The following is a 19,623-nucleotide window of genomic DNA, read 5'->3' as shown; positions in this document are numbered from 1 at the left end:
GGGCCGGCGGGGCGGGGACAGCGGAGCGGGGACATCGGAGCGGGGACAGCAGAGGGGGGACATTGGAGCGGGACCAGGTGAGCGGGGACATCGGAGCGGGGACATCGCGCTGGGCAGTGCGGGGAGGGACGGGCGAGGCGTCGTGCTGGGGTCCCCACGAGCGTTTGGGGACTGCAGGTCTGGCTCTGTGCTCCCCAGACCTCGGGTGTTCATGCCTTATGCGAAAAGCCGGGATAGAGAAGGGAATGATGAACGCTGGAAAACACCTCCAAGGTGTTTTAGGCCAACAGGTGACTTGTGCTGCCAGGCACAGAGCTGGGCCAGGAGGTGGCAAGGCGGGGCAGAGCCTGGCAGGTGTCACCGTCGCCCCCTCCATCCGCTCCCGGTTCTCCAGAGCTGTCCCCACTCGCTGCACCATGCTCAGGGCAGGACTAGCAGAGTCAGTGTTTGTCCAGAGACACGGGGGTTGCTGGATCTGGGTATTTTTTTTCCCTGATGAGTGAGTTATGGGACAGCACAGTGTGCCATCTTGCCTTCTCTGGGATTTGGCTGCAGGCTCCATCTGGTTTTCCAATGTAGCTTCTCTGGCCTTCAGAGAAATATTAATAACATTTCATTGTTTGTTGCAGCCCATCCGATTAGATCTGGAGGTCTGTGCATACACAGCTCATGGGATCTTTTCTCTCATTATTCACATCTGCTACATTATCACTTAAACCTTGTCCTTACTGCAAAGGAAAAACAACTTGTTTTTTCCTCTTAGATATAACGGAAGAAGTAATTAAAGATCTCCCTGTGTACCAGAATAATTAGATTTATGCGTGTTAATAGAAATATTCCCATTGCAAGTGCCTTAACCAAAAAGCCAAGTCAGAGTTTACTCCACAATGAGTGTTTACCCCGGGTCCCATTTCTTTGGACCACTCCTCAGATCTTTTACCTAAATTATTACCTAGCTGTAGATTTTAGGCTAGGATGTTACCTTTCCTCTGTTCTGAATGGATATTTTTGCTCATTTCTCTGTTTTTACGGCAGATGCATTTCAGTTGGGGAATTCCCGGCTGATTTTACTTTCATTTTGCTCGGTCTTTTGTTGCTGAGGTCTCGAAAGAAAGGCAGGAAGGGCTTTGTGTCTCAGGGCAGTGGTGAGTTAGCACATGGGAAAATCAAGGCAGTGGACATCGTTCTCCAAATTTGTTGTTTGGTGACCCCCACACTTGTTTTGGTGCTGGTACTCTCTTTCTAGGCTTCTGGTGAGTACTCTGTGCCCTCAGAGCAGACAAGAAGTTGGTAGATTTGCGACAGGGAGTTTCACATTTCAGTTTAATTTTTTTGTGCTAAGAACGCTGTGAATGCCAAGTTGGGGAGGGGAGGTTAAGTTTTGCAAAGTGTGTTAAAGATGGTTTTGCATTTGAAGGCCAAGGATCAAGGCTCATAATTTTTCTGGCTTTTCTTGGGAGGTTTTTGTGCTTCATTTTTGGGATCAGAGGTATTTTACTGAAGGTAACTGCCAATCATTCTTGATGGTCTTATTGAGCAGAGCAGTAGTACAGGAGCTGTGCAGCATGGCTGAGCTTTCATCCAACTTTCCAGTGTTGTTTTGTTGTTTAATATGAGTCTTTCATTAATTTGTATGAGTCTACTCTTTGCCTGAATGGCTTTCAGTCTTCGTTGGCATTAAGGGCTGATTTTATTTGTTTATGTATGTATTTAATATGGCTTTATTAAGTCTGTTGTTCTTGATCGGTTGGTGATTGCTTTCCTCTTCCCTTTCCCTGTGGCAGGGGTGGCTGGACAACAACTACTGCCAGATGCAGAGCAGGGTGAAATTTCCCTTCTCCCTTTCTGCTGAGAGGTGGGGAGCTGGCACTGGGGGCATTTTCAGCTCCCTACACTTGAAACTCTTTTGTGAGAGCTGTGTAGTCTCAGAGGATCAGCTTCTCACAGTTTTTCTGGTGTGACTGACTTCCTGACTAAAGTAAGATTTTGCATCAGCTTCCTCAGAGGGCCTGACAGCAGCAGAGTGGCATAACCCAGCTCAAACCAGGCAGTGACACCAGGAAAGTCGTGATTCCCACAAAGTGTTCCTCTAAAACTGTCTTCACTTGTATCCTACAGAACAAGGCTCAGTCCTGCATTTTCATGAGATCAAGAGTGAATCCTCAAATGTTGAAACTTTATGGTCTCTGCTGGTTTGAGTGAGAAGAGATGAAAAGCATCACAGATGACCCTTGGATCAAAGGCAGAGCTTCTGGATTTGTGACCCATGTAATTGCCATGGCCTGGCAAGTCTACATCAAGCTCTGTTGGTGTTATCCCCAGGTATCTGCACCAAGTGAGGCATGTCCCATGTACTGCGGTGTGTCTGTGTGCCAAGACTGCCTCTAGCAGATCAATTCTCTGCCAGAATATGGAGCAGAAGCCACCTTTGTATTTGACAACTGGAAGGAAACTGATTACAGAACAATGCAGGTAGGAGCTCACATGCCTGGCTTTGTGGGAAGGAAGTGGGAATGGAGGTGGTATTGTCACCAAAACAGAAATGGGTTGTTCATTCCCACAAAATGGGCAGCGAGAACAGTTGCCTGAGCCCTTTGTGCAGGGGGGTCCTGCACAAACTTGTGAACTGAGATACAGCTGAACAAGTAAAGCAAAAGCTGCACACACAAGGAAAGCAAAACAATTAATTCACACTTCTCATGGGCAAGCAGGTGTTCTGCCATCTCCAGGAAAACAGGGCTCCATCACATGTAACGGTGATCTGGGAGACAAACATCATCACTCTAACTCCCTGCCTTCCTCCTCCTTACTCCAGCGTTATGTTCTGAGCATGATGCCATACAGTCAGTTTAAATCAGCTGTCCTGGCTGTGTTCCCTCCCAGCTCCTTGTGCATCCCCAACCTATTTGTTGGTAGGGTGTTAAGAGAAGCAGAAAAGGCCTTGACTCTGTGTAAGTACTCTTGAACAATAACAAAAGCATCCCTGACCTCCCCAGAGGTCCTGGTGTATGTGAGAGATGCCTGGGAGGTTGTATTTGGCAGACGGCCACTGCAGCAGTACAGATGTCAACAGCTTCTCCCTGGCTGGTGCCAGGGATTGCCCCTGTCCTTCCCAGCCCTGCTGTCAGGCACTGTGCAGACAAGCACTGCCATCCTTGTACCCTCATGACTGGGTCAGATCTCTGAACTCAGGAGTAAGGGTAAGAAATTCTGGGTTAGAAAAGCAGATCAAGCCGTGCAGGGCTGCGTGGGTGAACATCCCTTGCTGCTGTGCCCACTTTGTCCTCATTGATCCCTCTAGCCCCCGTTTCAGAATGACGATCTGGACCTGCCAGCAGCTGTAGCAAGAGCCCGGCCCCAGCTCGTGCAGCTCCTCACTCCCTGTGTCCCCTGGCTGCTCTCGACTTCCCAGAGCTTCATCCCCGAGGTGGCCCTGAGCAGCATGGGGGCCATCGCTGACCCCAGAGAAAAAACCTCGGTGCTCCTTGACCTGCTGGAGGAGGCTGGTCCTGCTGCCTGGAAACACTTTGCACAGTCTGTCTGCATGGAGTTTGACCTGCCCCTGGATCTGGAGGTCCTGCTCATGAGCTCTGCAGGAGAAGGTAAGAGAGGCCAGGCCACTGTCCCCTGGCCAAACACAGCCTTGGCACCCATTACCATCACCCAGTCTAGGTACTGGCACCACCAGTGCCCTCACTTGCATGCCCTTCTTTCTCTTGGAAGCACAACTTCTGGCTTAGAAATGTAATTTGGGGTAAAAACTCCTGACGTTAACAGATGAAACCAATGAAAATTGTGCACCCCCACTTCCAATGAAGTTGAGATGCAATTTGTGGATGGATTTATTTGAAGAAGAAAAGACTCCAATCTCTTTGTTCTGTGGACTTTTGTTATTTCTTAAAATTCTCCTGAACTGGAAAGACAAGGAATTCAGAAGTCATACAGTAACCACAGAAAACCACTTCTCCACATTTCTTATTAGCAGAGGCAGTGGCTTTAGAGAAAATGAGGCAGTTCATAAGGACCATGATGAGTTAGTGTGTGTTATCTTGCAAACTACACAGGGTGTGCACACTCTGCTTTGTGAGGGTCTGTGGCACCAGCTAAGCTGTGCCTGTTCTTTTGTAGGTTGCTTCATCTGGTGATTAATTCTTCTCTTCTGCAGGAAGTCTTACAGGAGGAGTCCTTCTCAACAGTACTGGCTTTCACATCCTGCTTGCAGTAATTTTATTAGTTGTATCAGTTGGGTGGATGGAGCCTTTGTAACCAAATGCAGCAGCAGCTGTTTTGGCTGAGATGAAACAGGGCAAAGACCAGATAACCAACAGGGAATGTGGACTGGTGGGGATTTGTCTCAGGACTGAAGCTGAAACAATTTTCAGCCTTTTGATACTGTGAGATATCATAAAAGAAGATGTCTCTTAAGGTTTTGGAGCTGGCTTATACTGGTTTAACTTTTGTAGTAGCAGCTGAGCATCACTAATCCTGAAGGTGAATTGCTTCTGGTTATGCTGAGGGGGTTTTGTGGCAGTTTTGGGCTATGCAGTGAGTCAGAAAAGGTCCTTGACTGGGCTGCTGACTCTGCTGGTGGTTTATTCACAGGAAACCCTTTTTTGCAGAGGGAGTAGGGCTTGTCTTTTGGGCCACAGTGTGGGTTTAGATAAGCCAAAGCTGCCCATACTCCGAGTTTGTTTGCATCAGAGTAAAGTTTTTTTTCTCCTGCCTTGAAAGCAAAGTTAACTGTACTGTAGTGTAATCTGGAAGGAGAAGATCAGATGGGGACCCTGAAACCTGGATGTGTGGATCCCTTATGCTGAGTCTTGGTTTGTGCCACTGTCTGTGTTGCAAGATGCTTGCCCTTTTTCTCTGGCCAGCCACGCTCCTAATTTCAAGGGCAGAATGCTCACATTAACCATAATGAATTTCCCATTCTACTCCTTAAGGTTACTTCAGCCAGACAGAAGAAGCAGGCACAGATACAAGAGTCCAGTCGTCTGTGCCAAAAGGTAAGGCTGGAACAGATCCTGGGCACTGTGCTCTTGGAGTTTGTCTCCTCTGCTCATGGCCTGGACAGGGCTCCAAATGGCCCAGGTATTGACCCTCAGCACAGGCAAGGTGTGGAGAGCCACTGCAACTTCACATTTCACTGTTCTGTTCTTGGTGCTTTGCCTGTGAACCTCCCTTGGTTTTGTTTTCTCTCCCTGAATTTCAGACAAGCCTTGCTCGCCCTCTGCTAAGAAACTCGCTCGTTTTAGTTTCTCTGCAGAAATCTCCCACCCACTCTACAAAAACCTTGCTTTTTGCACTTTTCCTGTGGTCAGCTCATTGATAGGTGGAGGAAATTGGTTTGGCTTTTAAAGGAAGAGCAGAAAAGCTATTCAGGCATCAATCAAACAGAAACCACTCCAGAGTTGTCAGAATAGGACAGAGCACATAGTAGGGTTTTCTTCAGGGGTGAATTTGGAACTGAGACCTTCCTAGTTGGTGCAGATCATGAAGAGATACTTTTGACTCTGCTTTTTGCTCAGAGACTTTGGAGTCACAGCACTGCAAAAGTCACAGGACACTGTTTTGTGTGTCACATGCAGGTTTAAGATCTTGAAAATCAGAAGAAAAAATTGGCCTTTGTTCTGCATTCAGATTGCTGCCAGCTGCTGTGGTGTCCTAGTGAGTGCATCTTGCCAGTTGCTGGTGGAATGGAAATTTGAAAATAATGCTGAAAGTTACTAAGACCAGTTAAGAAAGACATGTGCTTCTCTCAGCTCTGTACATTCTCTCCATCTGACAGTGCACCATAAAAAACCAGGAAATTAACCACCATAAACAACCTTGGGCCCTGCATTCCCCAGAAACAAATATTCCCTGCCATGTTTCCCCAGGATATCAAAGCAGTTCCTGTGTTCAAAGCGAGGCAGGTGCATCATGCAGCCTACAAAAAGACTCACAGTGAGGTGCTTGTGGCCCATCTCAGAAAAACCAATTCTGTAATCTCAGCCTGAGTTTACAAATAATTTCGTCTGTCCAATTTTTCCTCTTCAGCTCCCCAAAAGCTTTGCTGGAGAGTCTTGCCCAGCTCTAATATGCTGCCATTCCAAACACTCTTTGACCTGGTTCTGACCTTTCCATTTTCAGGCTCTGCTCGCCGTCGCCGTTGCAGCAGCTCCGGGAGTGACAAGGATGCCAAACAGCGACGGCTGGGTATGTGGATATTCCAGAAGCTGTGCTGGCCTTCCCTCTGAGGAAATGAATTTAACATCTTTGCAGAAACGCCCAAGAAATCAGTTTCCAGCGTGGGTGAAGAGGGAGTTAGTGAACAGGGAATAATATGCATAATACACAGATACCTATGTCTCATCTTAGAGATAATAAGATTTAGTTTTCATATAAAGCTGTTTCATCTTTTTCCTGAATGTTGTTCTTCTTTGGCCCCTGTGGAAAAATTAGGAAAAGTTATAGATTATTTTCAAGAGTTCAAAATTTGTCATTTTTGCCCAGCAGCCTCTGATCAGGGCCATTGTTTCTGTCTATAAGTGGCAGTATTTTGGATGTGTCATGACTCACAACTAACTTTTTCACCCTCATACCCTCTCTGTTGTCTTCTCTCTTAGATTCATCTGCAAAGTACCGGCATCTCCTCATCAATTCTATCCACCAGAGATATGGAAGCAGGAGAGAAGCAGGAGCAGAAGCACAGGAGCAAACACAGCCACTGCCTTTCAACCAAACCTTTGTCAACGTTGTCATTCACCAGAGCAAAGTCCCCCGCTTAAAAGAGAAAACAGAGAAAGCCCGGGAGGAGCTGGCAGGTGCTCCTGAGCCAGAGGAATGTGCAGATACAGCCATGAAAGTGTCAGACCTGTTCTGTAGTGAGGCCCCATTCCACACCACGAAGGTGATCTTTTTGTTTGGTAAACCAGGTACAGGCAAGACCAGGCTGATGCACAGGATTTGTCAGAAATGGGCAGAAGGTGTCCTGCCTCAGTTTCTCTTCACTTTCCTGTTTGAGTTTCGGCAGCTGAATTTGTTAAGAAGAAAACTGACCCTGAAGGAACTTTTGTTTGACATGTTCCTCCAGCCAGAGGACAGCCCTGATGCAGTGTTCCAGGAGCTCCTGGAGAATGCCCAGCAGACACTGATCATCTTTGATGGGCTGGATGAGTTTGCAGCTAACATGGATGTGTCATCCTCCTCTAAGAGAGACCCAGGTGTCACCTCCCCTATGCCCATTTCCCAGCTCTTTGCAGACCTCTGTCACGGGAAGCTCCTGCCTGGTTGCACAGTGTTGGTCACCAGCCGACCCAAGAGGCTTCCTGACTTCTTGTTATATACAGTAAGTGTGTTGGCAGAAATTTGGGGATTTGACCATGAGAAGGTTGAGGAATATGTCAGCCACTATTTTCGTCAGCATTCCTTCAGAGAACGAGCCATTGCTCACGTGAAGAACAACACCAAACTGCTCAGCATGTGCCTCATCCCTGCTCTGTGTAACATCGTGTGCATCTGCTTGGAGTATTTGCTCCTTAAACACCAGATGAGTGTGGAGCTTCCCCAGACTATGACACAGTTTTATATCAAAATGTTTCTCATCTTCCTAAACAAGCAGCAAGGAGACTGTGCCAGTGATGAGGAGACTCAGCTGAACTGTAACAAAAAGGCCATTTTGGGTCTGTTTGATCTTGCACTGAGAGGCCTGGAAGAGAAGAAGCTTGTGTTTTATGTTGATGATATCCCCGAGGATGTGAAGGAATTTGCTTCCTTGCATGGATTGCTGACTGCCTTTGAGGTGAAGACGAGTGGCTCTTGCCCAGAGGTTGGCTATGCCTTTGTGCACTTGAGCTTGCAGGAGTTTTTTGCAGCACTGTGTCTCATGGTGAGTAGGAGGGTGGACAAGAACTACCTGAAGAAGAAGTTCTTCTTGAAGTCAAAGTGGACTTCAAAGAATGAGACAAAGACTGAGTTTATGGAGAGTTTTCACATATTTCTCTCAGGCTTGTCGTCAAGAGAGTGTAGGACATTTCTCATGCTACTGGCAGAGCAAGATGAAGCTTGGGTGCAGGAAAAGCAGGACGTGATCCTGCAGTCTCTCAAGAAACTGGCAGCCACTCATCTCTCAGGGCCTAAGGTCCTTGAGCTCTGCCACTGCACCTTTGAAACACAAAACCTCGAAGTAGCCCAGCATATTGGGAGCCTGCTGAATTTCAAGTATGAGTTTAAAAACTTCAGAATGACAACACTGGACATGTCAGCTTTGGTTTTTGTCATAAACTCGAGCCAGGATTTGATTTGTTTGGATTTTGCAGGATGTCTTGTGGACACTGACTGTTTGGAAGTTCTGGCTGGCTGTAAAAATGTGGAACACTTGAGGTAAATACAGTGAGTGCTGTGAGCTGGTGGGTGGGGAGAAGGGCTAAGGGATTGGAAGGTCAAAACTCAAATTTGTTCTAGAAGAGAGAGAGATGATGTGAGAAAATTCGATCTGAACAGCACAACTTCAGTACTGCAGAAATGTATGAAATAATGAATTTATGAGTGATTGAAGAATAATAACGTGATAAATCCATTCTGGCTTTATTTTTGTTTGTTTTTCCATTTTGATTAAGATGACCAACAGGGTAGTTAATGCAGTAGATAAGAGGGAAGATGATAGGCATTTCTTTTCAATATGAAGGAAAGGTGCATGCAAATGAGAATATCAGCTTTTGGTGTGTTTGTTTTTTTCCCCTTTTCTTCACATTTTAGCTTTCGTAGCAGGAGATGTGGCAATGACTTTGCTGCTGCTCTTTCAAAGGCCATACAAGGAATGGGGAGCCTGAAGAAACTAGAGTAAGTCTTTTCTTGTCTCAGCAGTGCCTTCTCCCTTGCTGTCTGCTCTCTGTAATTCAGTGACACTGGCTCAGCCCAGGCTGCTCAGTTCTGTGCAGTGTATGAGGGTAACAGAGCAGCACACACACATGTGGCTCTCGTTCTGTGCTGGCATCAGGAGCAGTGCTGTGTTACCCTGCTGCAAAAGGAGTGTGAAGGTGGTTGCAGGTGGCAGAGCCAGGCTGCTGCCTCTGTGTGTGCTGGGCATGGGTCTGAGACAGATTTTCCATGTGTTGCAGGGGATTCTAGCCCTCTCTTTGCTTGGTTTGAGTGATCCTTTCTCTTTCCAGGTTGACAGGTGGGAGCATCACAGCTGAGGGGATGACTAACTTGGTCCAGGCTGCATCACAGTGCCTCCAGCTTGAGGAAATAAAGTGAGTGTGTTGTGGCAGTGACCATCAAATCAACCATTCCTTCCTTGGCATACTGATGAGAGTGAATCCGTGTGCAGCTTGCAGGGCAATCGGATACGGGATCCAGAAGTGAAGAGGGTGATGGACCTGTTCTCCAAAATGAAAAAGCTGAAGAAAGTAGAGTGAGTAAAAATGGCTTAAACCTTGGCTACTGTGAAAACAAGCATAGCACAGAGATGTGGGGCCCCAAGCTGAGGCACAGACATTTAAGTGCAAGCAGGACTGTACTGGACTCAGTCTAAGACAGACTCAACTCACAGTTCTTATCTAAGTCTTTTAAAATCATCCCGAGGGAGTCCTGGCACCACTGACACCTCTCCAGGAATTACAGTGCATGTGCCCAGCTCAGTGCCTAGCTTGACTTTTCCTCTTTTCTTCTCCTTGGTGAGGTTCAGGTTGAGATGTCTCACCTCTGATTAAGGGAGGATGGCCCCATCGGAGCCTTCTCAGCCTTTCCAGAGCCCTCTTCTCTGTGCTGCTCCTTCTCCCACTCCTGTGGCTCAGTGCTGACTGAGAGGGACAGACTGCTGGTGAAACTCCCAGCATGGATCTGCAGCTTTTTAGGTGGAGAGAACCAGGCTGGCTGAAGGAATTTAAAGCCTCTGAAGAGCTGCCAGGGACAGCTGAAGCAGCAGCAGAGCTGCTCTGAGTGTAGTTTGTGTGGCAGGACAGGGATAGACACAAAACTGTGGAGTCAGAGCACTACCCCAGCTGAAAGGGAGATACTCTGCCTTTAAAGGTCTTCCACACACCCTCAGGTGCAAGCAGGTGAATCCAAAATACTGCAGTCATTGCTGGATCCCATCCAGGAATTAATTACTGGCTTTGCAGTGTGGTTAGAAGTGTTTAAAAGCAGGGCAGAAGGAGGGAGGAAAGGAGGAATGTACCTGCTGCTGCCCTTGCTTTCCTGGGCACACTGGTAACAGCTTGTGGGGAATGCCAGCCTGCCCCCAGGGAAGCAGCTCATCCTAGAGAAAAGGCAGGAAAACTGTGCCATTTGTAATCCTGCCCCATCCCTGTTACACACACAGAGTGCTCTTCCCAGGGATGATGCCTTCGGGGCTCTCAGTGCCCTGTGGCCCTGAGAACAAGCAGAGGATTTGTAGAAGCAGCATCTTGTGTTTCATATCTAATGAGGTCCAACAAGTAATGGAAGAGAACGAACATGCAATTACAGAATAAATCCTCAGAGGCTGGAGGATTGTGTTCAGACCTCCCTGCTTTAATAAGCCATACTTAAATTGGATTTGTTGTAGTGGGAGTTTAACTGCACTGTGCATCAGTGGTGTAATCATGAAGGTATGAAGTACCTCCACTAACTAACCCAAAACTGGTTAATGATCATTCTGTTACACATAGAAGAGTTATCTCTGATTGTAAATCTATGGGAGCTACAGCTTGCAGAGAAAGAATTATGATCTGATAATGCTTTTGTTGAGTCCTAGATGTAAACTTCAGAAAATTTTGAGAAATACCTTAATTAAAAGATTGTGTGCTTCAGGATGTTATAAATACATATTATAATATTGGCTTTTCACAAATATTAAAATAGATGCTATATGTATAGTGTTAAAAGTAACTTTGCTATATAGTTTTTATTAGACATAGTAGTGAAACAGCTGATAAATTATGCTTGTGGTAATTAAACTGCCTGCTTGTTGGGATAACATCCAGTGAACATATGATGAAGACCCCTGGTACTATCAGCACCTACTCTCTGTAGAAAGTATGGACCAAAGCCCAAGCTGGAGGTGACAATGAGAACAAACTGAAACCCCAGCCAAGAAATGTGCATGCTCTAAAAAGGCAGAGCCGAGGAAGAGCCATGCTAAACAGTTCTTGGAACATGTGAATTAGTTTGGGGAAAGGTTTCAATATGCATAATTGTTTATGAATATGCAGTAGGCTGATGTAACAGAAAAGGTATATAAAGTGGTGTCTTCGAAACAGCAGGTGTGTCCTTGGCTGAGTGCCAAGCACCTGGCTGTTAAACCTTGCTTTATTATCTTTGTCTCCTATTGTCCTCCTATTTAAACTTTTAAATTTTACCAAGAGAGTGAACCTTGTTTTTCACAAGGATGTTTGGGGAGCAGAGCAGAGGGCATTTGTTTAACAAAAGAACAGTGCTGTGGGGTCCAGCAGCTGAGGTTCTATTTTTTCCTCGTGTTCACAGCCTGAGCAACAACCATCTTTACTTGGATGCTGTTCTCAGTTTGGCAAAGGAAGGCATCGTGTGTCAAAATGTCACTGAGCTGTGTGCCAGGTACCAACACATGAGAGCTCTTGCAAAAACAAGTAGATTGTCTCTTTAGATGCTGGCTTTAAGTGGACACTGTTTTTCAGCTTAATTGTTGGATAATTGAAGTGAACAAAAATCAGTATAACTCCTTTTTTCTTTTCTATTGGAAACAAAATGGGAATTCATCATACCATGTACTTTCTCTTTGTATTTTTAATAGGTCATTTAATCCTTGGTCTATAAAACCATTTCCAGGGTGTTACATTTCTTCTTATATCACAGAACTTAAACTTGCTTTTAAGGTCTGCAATATATCACAAAGGAAATTCTTTACCAACTAGCATAAATTTGCTATCAGTCAGCTAAATTTAGTGAAAATATGTGAAGAGCTTTAGCTCTGCCTTCCTTTTACAGATTTTGGGGTTTTCATGTGTCCAGGATGACAAAGGGTAGATTGCTAAAAACAATTCTTGTTGGTTGGTTGGTTCTTGTGGTTGTCTTATGTCCTAAATATAACAGGCCAAAGTAATCCCTGGTGTAACTTAAATTGCATATGGCTTTTTTCTTGCTGGGAGTTTCTATTGAATCTGTTTCCAACAAACTTCTGGCCTTGCAAAAAGAAAAAAAAAAAAAAAAAGAAAAAATTCCTGGCCCAATCTTTTCCATGGTGTGAGTGTCTCATCTGCACTGCAGCCCCAGCTCAACACGTGGAGTGTCCTTTGTCCCCTGAGCACGTGGCTGTGGTGATGAGCTGGTCAGGCTGATGTCAAGGCCCTCTTCAGCATCCAGGCAACAGCTTTGGTCCTCACCAAACACCCCTGATAAACAAATGGCATCCTTCCACCAATTCCCTAATACTGACCTGGGTCTCTTTTTCAGGGTGAACACTGTGATTATTTATTTTTCTGGCACGTCTGGGGAAGTTCAAAGGTGAGACTCTGCACTTGTGTTTCTGCTGTGCTCAGTCACGCTGGTTGAAGCCATCACTTGGTGTCACCATGAGCCACAACCACGGCAGAGCTGGGTCTGCCTGAGCAATAGAAAAGTAACCAAAACACCTGGGTTTGCACACACCTACTGCCAGCTCCACAAAAGCAGATCTTTAGTGCCTGGATAAGCTTTAGTGCCACGCTTCTATTGCAAAACTGCTGAAAGACACAGAGCGTGGACCTTGTGGTTTCTGCTGGAAAATATTAACCAGGACCCAAATGTCAGATATTTCATGAAGGCATATTAAAAGATAAATATTTTGCTTGTTTGCAGATCTTTGGATTTGAAGTTGGAAGACAATAAAGAACACATAAGTCCAACTAGACGTGTGAAATTATGGTAAGGGTAGACACTGAAAGTCCTGCTGGTGCATGTGATTTACAGATGACAGGTACTGTAGAAGGCCAAGAAAAGCAGATGTGCTCATCCTTGAGGAGAGAGGCTATTTCCACATGTGGAAAAGTTTGAAATAAACCTGAATCAGTAAATAAAAATGACAATAGAAATTGTATCTGGCCCAGCCAGGGGCATCCCCATCCCCTCACTGCTCACCAAGCCTTTCTGTTCACAGCTTGCAGGATCACAGGCTGTCTTCCCAACATTCCAAGATGATTGTGGCCATTCTCCAGAGCTGTCCCTGTCTCTCTGAAGTGGAGTGAGTGCCTCCTCTCCTTGCTGCTGAGTGGCAGTGGGCAGGTGGTGTGGGAGCAGGGGATCATAGCATCACAGACTGGTTTGGCTTGGAAAGGGCTTTAAGGATCATAGGTTTCCTAAAGCAAGATGGTTTGGGTCTAAAACATGAGTCATGTTGCCAAAGGGCTTAAACTTTTTGTCTGAAGTTGGTTCATGCAGAAATAAGCAGGGAAGATTATCTGAGACAGAAGAACACTCCAGGCGAAAAAAACAATTGTAGGAAAGGGAAAGGAAGCAAGGAAAAGCAAGGGCTTTTTTGAGGGCTTTGTTTTTACTGTTCAAATCAGTCCCCACTAACTGGAAAATGCTTCAGTTTATCAGGCAACAAGCTTGGAGATGAAGGCTGCAGTTATCTGCTGGAAAGCCTCCCCTGTATATCGATTTCCAAGCAGCTGAAGTAAGTGTTGCCTTGTACAAAACCAACCTGCCTTCTTCTGGAGGTTTCAAGCATGCAGAACACTGGGAGCTGCTTCACTACCAATGTAGTGAAAAAAAACCAAAACAAAACAAAAATCCTCTGGGATTACAGGGACCAGCTAATTGCCTTTTTCTTTCCCAGTCTCAGCCAAAACCGCCTCTCTGTCACTGGCATTTGCAGCCTGTTGAAGTCAGTAAAAACCTGCCAGAGGGTGATGGAGGTGCAGGTCAGGTATGTAGGTCTTGAATCATCCCTGGGGTTAATCCCAATATGCAATAACTCCCATACAGGAGTTATATTCTGAGGTTTTTGTTGAGTCACCTCAGGAGTGTGGAAGGTGAATAGCGTGTCCCAAGGTGGTCACTGACACTGGCACTTGGTGACACATTGCTGTAAGCTGATTTTGTCAGGGCCATCAACCAGAATTCGAGTGCTTACAAAACTGGCTGTCCTTTCATGCATGGAGGAGTTTAAAAATGCTTCCCTGCTCTCTGCCTTGGGAAGTTTTGGAGGCAGGATCTCTGCAGAGTATGAGAGAACTGGTGACACCTCCTGGAGCAGAACTGGAAGTTCTCCTCTATTACTTTCACTTGAAAACACAATGGATTTCAAGTATTGTAATTTTGTCTGGGCTTTGTCTACTGATTCAGAGAAATTGGATCATCAGATACTGCATAATTTGATCCAACCAGTATTTTAAACTGATGCAGATGATTTTTTTCTTGCTTTGGGAGTGTTTTAAGCACAAGTGATTGACGTCACCAGAGTTTTGCAGAACAAAAGCAAACAAGAAGTCCTGTAAATAACCAAACCATGACATTGATTGATTACTTCTCTTTTTCACAGCCTTTCTCATGATACTGCAGTCCTGAGGTTTAGAGAAGACAGGGAGTTCGCTTCCCTTCCTCCTAGGTAGGCTGTGTGTGCACAAATGGTGTTATCTCAGCATCCTGTTTAGTTATTGCATCCTGTGTAGGTACCAAGGGTAACACTCCACAGCAGTTCCTGCCTCCCACCCCAACCCCCAAATCTAAATGTAGAACTGTCTCCTGGCTTTCTCAGCCACTTTAAAAATTGTCACTGCCTTCTGTCGTGTTTTATGTCTCTAGAGCACATTTCATCCCACAGCATCCTAATCAGAGCAGGCTGTTTAATGACACCCGTGCTATCTGATGATAGTGAGGGTGAAAAAAACAAGTGAATGCCACACCAAATTCTGAAAAGATTCACAGACCCCTGCAGTTCAGAACACTATGCATTCTGGACCATGGTACTCCTAAATCATGAGATGTTTGGAGTTTAATTTTTCCCCTCAGAAAATTATGGTTGAAACAGCCCAACCTGAAGGTTTTGACTAAGAAATGGTTTCCTGTTGCTCCTTGAATTTTAGGAAATTTCGCTATTTGTACCCTTGTTCTCTGTGGACTGAGCCCACTGTAAAATAGCATTTCCCATGGTACCCCTGCATTCCACCTCTTAGCCAGAGAGAAAGAGCAGAGCTGTCATGGGGTACAGCCCAGTGGCTGTGCTTGAAAGAGAGTGACAGCCTGACACACCTGATCTGTGGACTCCTTTAAGGCACCAGGTGACATTTCAAACTCTGATATTTTAGGTTTTGCATGTTCCATTTAGTTATGAATAGTCAGATTTAGTCTCAGTTTTACTGTTTATAGTTGTAGTTTTTAGTTGCAGTGTTACAGTTTAATTAGTGATAGACAGTTCCGTTTAATTATGAATAGTCATATTTTTGTACAGGCTCTTCGCAAAACTTATTTAGGCAAAAGCTGAATTCTCTATCAAACTTAGAAATATCTCTTTCCCCTTCTCCCCAGTTGCCTGCATGCTCAAATATTTGGTTAGAAAAGGAGAGTTTGCAATTGGCAAGGTAGAGGCGTGGGCTGGAGCCAGGGTAGCCCCAGGGATCTGCCAAATTGCTAAAGCAAAAGAGTTTTTACTTTTGTCTGGTTTTGTGCTCAATTAGGGAGGAACCTTTCTTCTCTACTGATGACCAACAACATGAGGAGGAAAACCAGACACCTACCACCTCCCAGAAAATAAGGTACCCCGGCCAATTTTCATTATATTACATGCGTGTCCTGTCTCTGGGTCCTATTTCCAATCTCTGCATCCCTAAGTGGTGAATCACAAGAGAACTGGGAATGTCCCCAGTGCCAGCAGCTCGGGCTGCAGCTGCCAGGGGAGCTGCAGGCTCTGCCCTGGCTGGGGGGAATGGCTGGAGCCCCTGGCAAGGGGCTGGGAGCCTGTGCCCACCCTGAGCCTTACACAGGACACAGGGACCTGCAGTGCCAGGCAGGGGGTGGCACAGCACCTGGAGACTCTGTGGGAGCTGGTAAACAGCGAGGTAGTTCAAGGGAATTGTTTAATTTCATTATTATTTCTTCACTGATTCTCTAGTTTTCAGAGGAGTGAAGTTTACAACCTTGTTTGAAATCGGGCAGACCTGGATGATTGATTTCTTTTTTCCCCCTAGACTGACAGACTGTAATTTTCAAGCCAGTGACCTGCAGAATCTGTGTGCAGCCCTGAAGGAATGTGGCCACATCTCTGAGCTGGAGTGAGTGCTCCTCATCCCCCATGGTGTTTACCTGCAGTTATTTGGGATGCTGAGAAAATGCCACTTGTTTGTGCTGCAGTGTTGTACAGAGAGTGGGGTAGAGCCATAGCCTGGGGGAAGGTGTGGCTGTACATACAGAAAATAGAGCTGATGGTGCCTATTGGCTTTTTTTTTTTACTGTGAAAATTAATGCCTTTCTTTAAATCCTAGCCTATCACACAATTATCTGGGAGATGAGGGACTTTTGCAGCTGTTTCTGTGCCTCCCCAAACTGAAAATGTTACATTCTCTCAAGTGAGTAGCTCCCGTTTTTTTCCCTTATGCATGGATTGGGTTTTGTGAAGTGCTGTCTGTGGAAGCACAGTGCACATTTGGGAAGGGCTCTTCAGAGCCAAGTGCAGGAATATTCTGTGTGGGGCAGCTGCCCTGTGCTGCCTGCTCTGTCCCCACCTCCTGTGCAGAACAGGTTGACTCCACCTGAATCTTGACTGAGTTCAGTGCCCAAGGGCCCCTTGCTCAGCCCTCCATGAAGGGGACAGGTGCTCTAATGGCAGCTGTGGCTCCTGGTTTCTGAAACACCCCGAGGCCTCGAGCAACTCACTGAATATTTCCTCTTCAAGTTCCTCATTGGGAGGGGGAGCAGTCCTTCTCCTCCTGAGGGGAACAGCTTTGAAGGAAGGGAAGAGCTGGGGAGATCCTCAGTGGTGGAGTCTGAATTCATCTGCAGGGGTGGCTTGTGTTTATCTGGGTATTCCACCTGGCACTGCCATTGTAAGTGCTCTGCACAGAGCTGTGGCTTAAGGAGTATGGCACCATTCTGTACTATTGAAAGAAATATTTATTGTTCCTGTTTGATTAATTGAACTGTTCTCAAGCCAAGACTGTTCCAGTTACAGACAATCTCACCAGAACAGGTTGCCCTGAGAGACTGTGAATTCTTTGGAGGTGTTAAAAACCCAAGCAGTGTCCTGAGCAGTCTCCTCCATGCTAACCCTCCTCTGAGCAGGAGAGTTTGACTAGATCAGCTCTAGAGGTTCATTCCAGCCTCGGTTATTCTGTAATTCTCTGAACACTAAAAGTGAAGGATGAATTTAAAAGATATGGGAGTGAGTTGTGTTTGCAGAACTGTAGCTGGAAACACAGGCAGAAGGCAGCAAAGCAGCAGCCTGGCAGTGCTGCAGAAGGAGCAATGTTAATTTTTATCATGTTAATTTTTATCAGTATTGCTTGCAGCAGCTGATTTAATCTTTTCTTCCTGTAGGTTTAACGACAACCAGGTCTCCCTGAACTCGGTGTTTTTCTTAGCTGAGTCATTAACTACACTGGAACACATTAAGACAGTGAGCCTCAGGTATGACCAGGAGTACTTTTAGTATTCATTTGCTATTTAAAACCTCAAGCTGTGGGCTTTGAGGAGCCATACAGGAGCTTGTGCTGTCAAACTCCATGCTGATGATGTTCTTTTCTGGTTACAGCTTAGGACACACACAGGTGGTTCATCTGACCTTTTGGGAAAGAGTCAGGTAAAATCATACCCACTCATATATTTTAAACTTCTTGTGAAATCCTAAACAGAAGGTGACATGTGGGTCCCTGTGGTGTGCCAATTAAAGAGCCAAACTCCAGGCAGGGTGGGGGAAGCTCAGGGAGCTGTTTCGTGGCTGATGGACTGACAGCAGCTTGAGCAGCACCCAGCTGCTGACATCTCCCTGCTGGGCCAGGACACAGCAGATGCCCAAGTGCTGGGTGGGTGCAGCACTCTCTGGAGGCTGGAAGAGGGCTAATTTTATCTCTTTTTCTTCTGGGGATGGGGTGAGGCTCATTCTGGGAGGTGATGAGGGAAGGCAGATTGGAACGTGAGGCCACTGCCACCTCCTCATCCCTTCATGGGGACACGGGAGCAAAAACATCAGCACAACTCATGGGCTAAATTGTTCTTTCCCCAGGAGTGCCAGCAGATGGAGAAGTGGTTCCCGGGCACATGCCAAGCAGGAAGCAAAAGGACGGAGCTTTTGGTATGGCAGCCTGGCTTCCCTTTGTCACCAGGACTGCAGGGAGGGATGACAGTGGGGTCTGTGTCTTTAGGGCAGTGTGTGGGACAGAGCCATCCCTCCAGCTGTGTCCCCTCAGAGAGGAAAATAAATAGTGCATCTTTTGCTTGGCTTGAGGGGATTGCCTTGCTTTCCAGCAGAGGAAGCATCTACCCATAAATAATGAGAGACAGATCTGTGTGACTGCTGCATTCATCCCATGCAGACCTGCCAGTCTGTCACCCAAAAAGGCTTCTGTGATTTCCTTCTTGGAGAAGGACATAGGAGACACCATTTCCAGCCTCCCTCTGGGAGAGCCAAGACAGTGCTGAGCAGGGAAAGAGACAACTGAATCACCAATGATGTGGCTCTAGGGAGGCAGCACCCAAAATATTGGTATTTTGGTGGACTGGCTCTCTTTGATCAGCTCAGGGATGGTGAATTCATCTGCTTGTCCCAGGTTTTGATTTCTTAGTCCTAGACTGAGGGTAGCACAATATAAGTAGTGGAAGTGAGAGGGGCTTTGTGCTGGGATGGAGGATCTGGGGAATGCAGGGAATGTTGGATCCCGTGGTCATGTTCAGCTCCTGAGTGCTTTGCTTGCTTCAGTCTCAGGGACTGCAGAGTGGGTCTGGAGGATGTGACCAGGCTGTGCCAGACACTGGCTCAATGTCCCCAGCTGACAGAGATCGAGTAAGTCAGCCTGTCTGTCTGTCTGTCTGTCTGCCTCCCCAGGCACAGATTTGATGTTCAGGGTGGCAGCTGGTGAACACCAGCTCTCCTCTCACCACATCCTCCCGGGGCTCCCCACACAACTCCATCCCCATACTAAGCTAAACCCAGACTGTCCTATTTCAATGAGAACTTGGCCTCTCCTAAGTGTACCACATCAATGTGTAAAGGCCCCAGAACACGTGTGTGTTTTCATAATCTTCCTCAATCACTCGAAACTCTCTCAGAGACTAGAAGTTCTCTAGACTTCCTCCTTTGTCTAGAAACAATTGTTGTCCTCTATTCCTCGAGACCTTGGCTTGTAGCACAGCCAGAGCAAGAGCTCCTGTCCCACTAAGCCATGAACTCTGTCCTGAAGGGCTGGTCACTCCAGGCAGGAGCTTGGCACCAAGAAAATTAGAAAAATACTGGCCAGAACAAAAACTGAGTAATAGCAAATAAAAATAACATAATACCCCTATTTCCTGCATGAAAGAGAACAGTAGCATCATTTTGTAAATGTACAAAAGTTAGACTCTTGAACCTGGAATGTTAATTGGCTGTAGGGTGTAAGGAAACACAGAGATCAGGCTGTAAGGACTAAATCTTGACCAATTTTCATGGCATTTCTGGACATGTGCTTTTACAGAATTTCCCCATAACACCGTGTGTGTGCATGTCCGTGTAAATTT

At 46.1% G+C, this 19,623-nt stretch overlaps 1 protein-coding gene across 2 annotated transcripts in view; it reads left to right on the top strand.

The window, feature by feature from the left end:
* Nucleotides 1-19,623, top strand: part of NLRC5 (NLR family CARD domain containing 5) — a 35,725-nt gene continuing 16,102 nt past the window's right edge. Inside the window, exons 1-23 of one of the 2 annotated variants that reach the window (XM_014889045.2) lie at nucleotides 1-77; nucleotides 2,119-2,472; nucleotides 3,302-3,602; nucleotides 4,944-5,006; nucleotides 6,133-6,198; nucleotides 6,609-8,364; nucleotides 8,740-8,823; nucleotides 9,153-9,236; nucleotides 9,314-9,397; nucleotides 11,449-11,538; nucleotides 12,394-12,444; nucleotides 12,778-12,843; nucleotides 13,076-13,159; nucleotides 13,511-13,594; nucleotides 13,757-13,846; nucleotides 14,462-14,527; nucleotides 15,597-15,674; nucleotides 16,107-16,190; nucleotides 16,401-16,484; nucleotides 17,452-17,541; nucleotides 17,666-17,713; nucleotides 18,137-18,205; nucleotides 18,830-18,913. In XM_014889045.2, coding sequence (XP_014744531.2) covers nucleotides 2,467-2,472; nucleotides 3,302-3,602; nucleotides 4,944-5,006; nucleotides 6,133-6,198; nucleotides 6,609-8,364; nucleotides 8,740-8,823; nucleotides 9,153-9,236; nucleotides 9,314-9,397; nucleotides 11,449-11,538; nucleotides 12,394-12,444; nucleotides 12,778-12,843; nucleotides 13,076-13,159; nucleotides 13,511-13,594; nucleotides 13,757-13,846; nucleotides 14,462-14,527; nucleotides 15,597-15,674; nucleotides 16,107-16,190; nucleotides 16,401-16,484; nucleotides 17,452-17,541; nucleotides 17,666-17,713; nucleotides 18,137-18,205; nucleotides 18,830-18,913 — 3,512 coding nt within the window. In that variant the 5' untranslated portion in view covers nucleotides 1-77; nucleotides 2,119-2,466. The remainder of the gene's footprint in view (nucleotides 78-2,118; nucleotides 2,473-3,301; nucleotides 3,603-4,943; nucleotides 5,007-6,132; nucleotides 6,199-6,608; nucleotides 8,365-8,739; nucleotides 8,824-9,152; nucleotides 9,237-9,313; nucleotides 9,398-11,448; nucleotides 11,539-12,393; nucleotides 12,445-12,777; nucleotides 12,844-13,075; nucleotides 13,160-13,510; nucleotides 13,595-13,756; nucleotides 13,847-14,461; nucleotides 14,528-15,596; nucleotides 15,675-16,106; nucleotides 16,191-16,400; nucleotides 16,485-17,451; nucleotides 17,542-17,665; nucleotides 17,714-18,136; nucleotides 18,206-18,829; nucleotides 18,914-19,623) is intronic. The other variant, XM_088172038.1, reaches the window with a different exon arrangement.

This window comes from Sturnus vulgaris, chromosome 12 (assembly GCF_052056855.1).
Source record: "Sturnus vulgaris isolate bStuVul1 chromosome 12, bStuVul1.hap1, whole genome shotgun sequence".
In the NCBI taxonomy this organism is placed as follows: domain Eukaryota; kingdom Metazoa; phylum Chordata; class Aves; order Passeriformes; family Sturnidae; genus Sturnus; species Sturnus vulgaris.
Note: the sequence above shows the minus strand (reverse complement) of the source record. Positions and strands in the feature narration are given on the sequence as shown.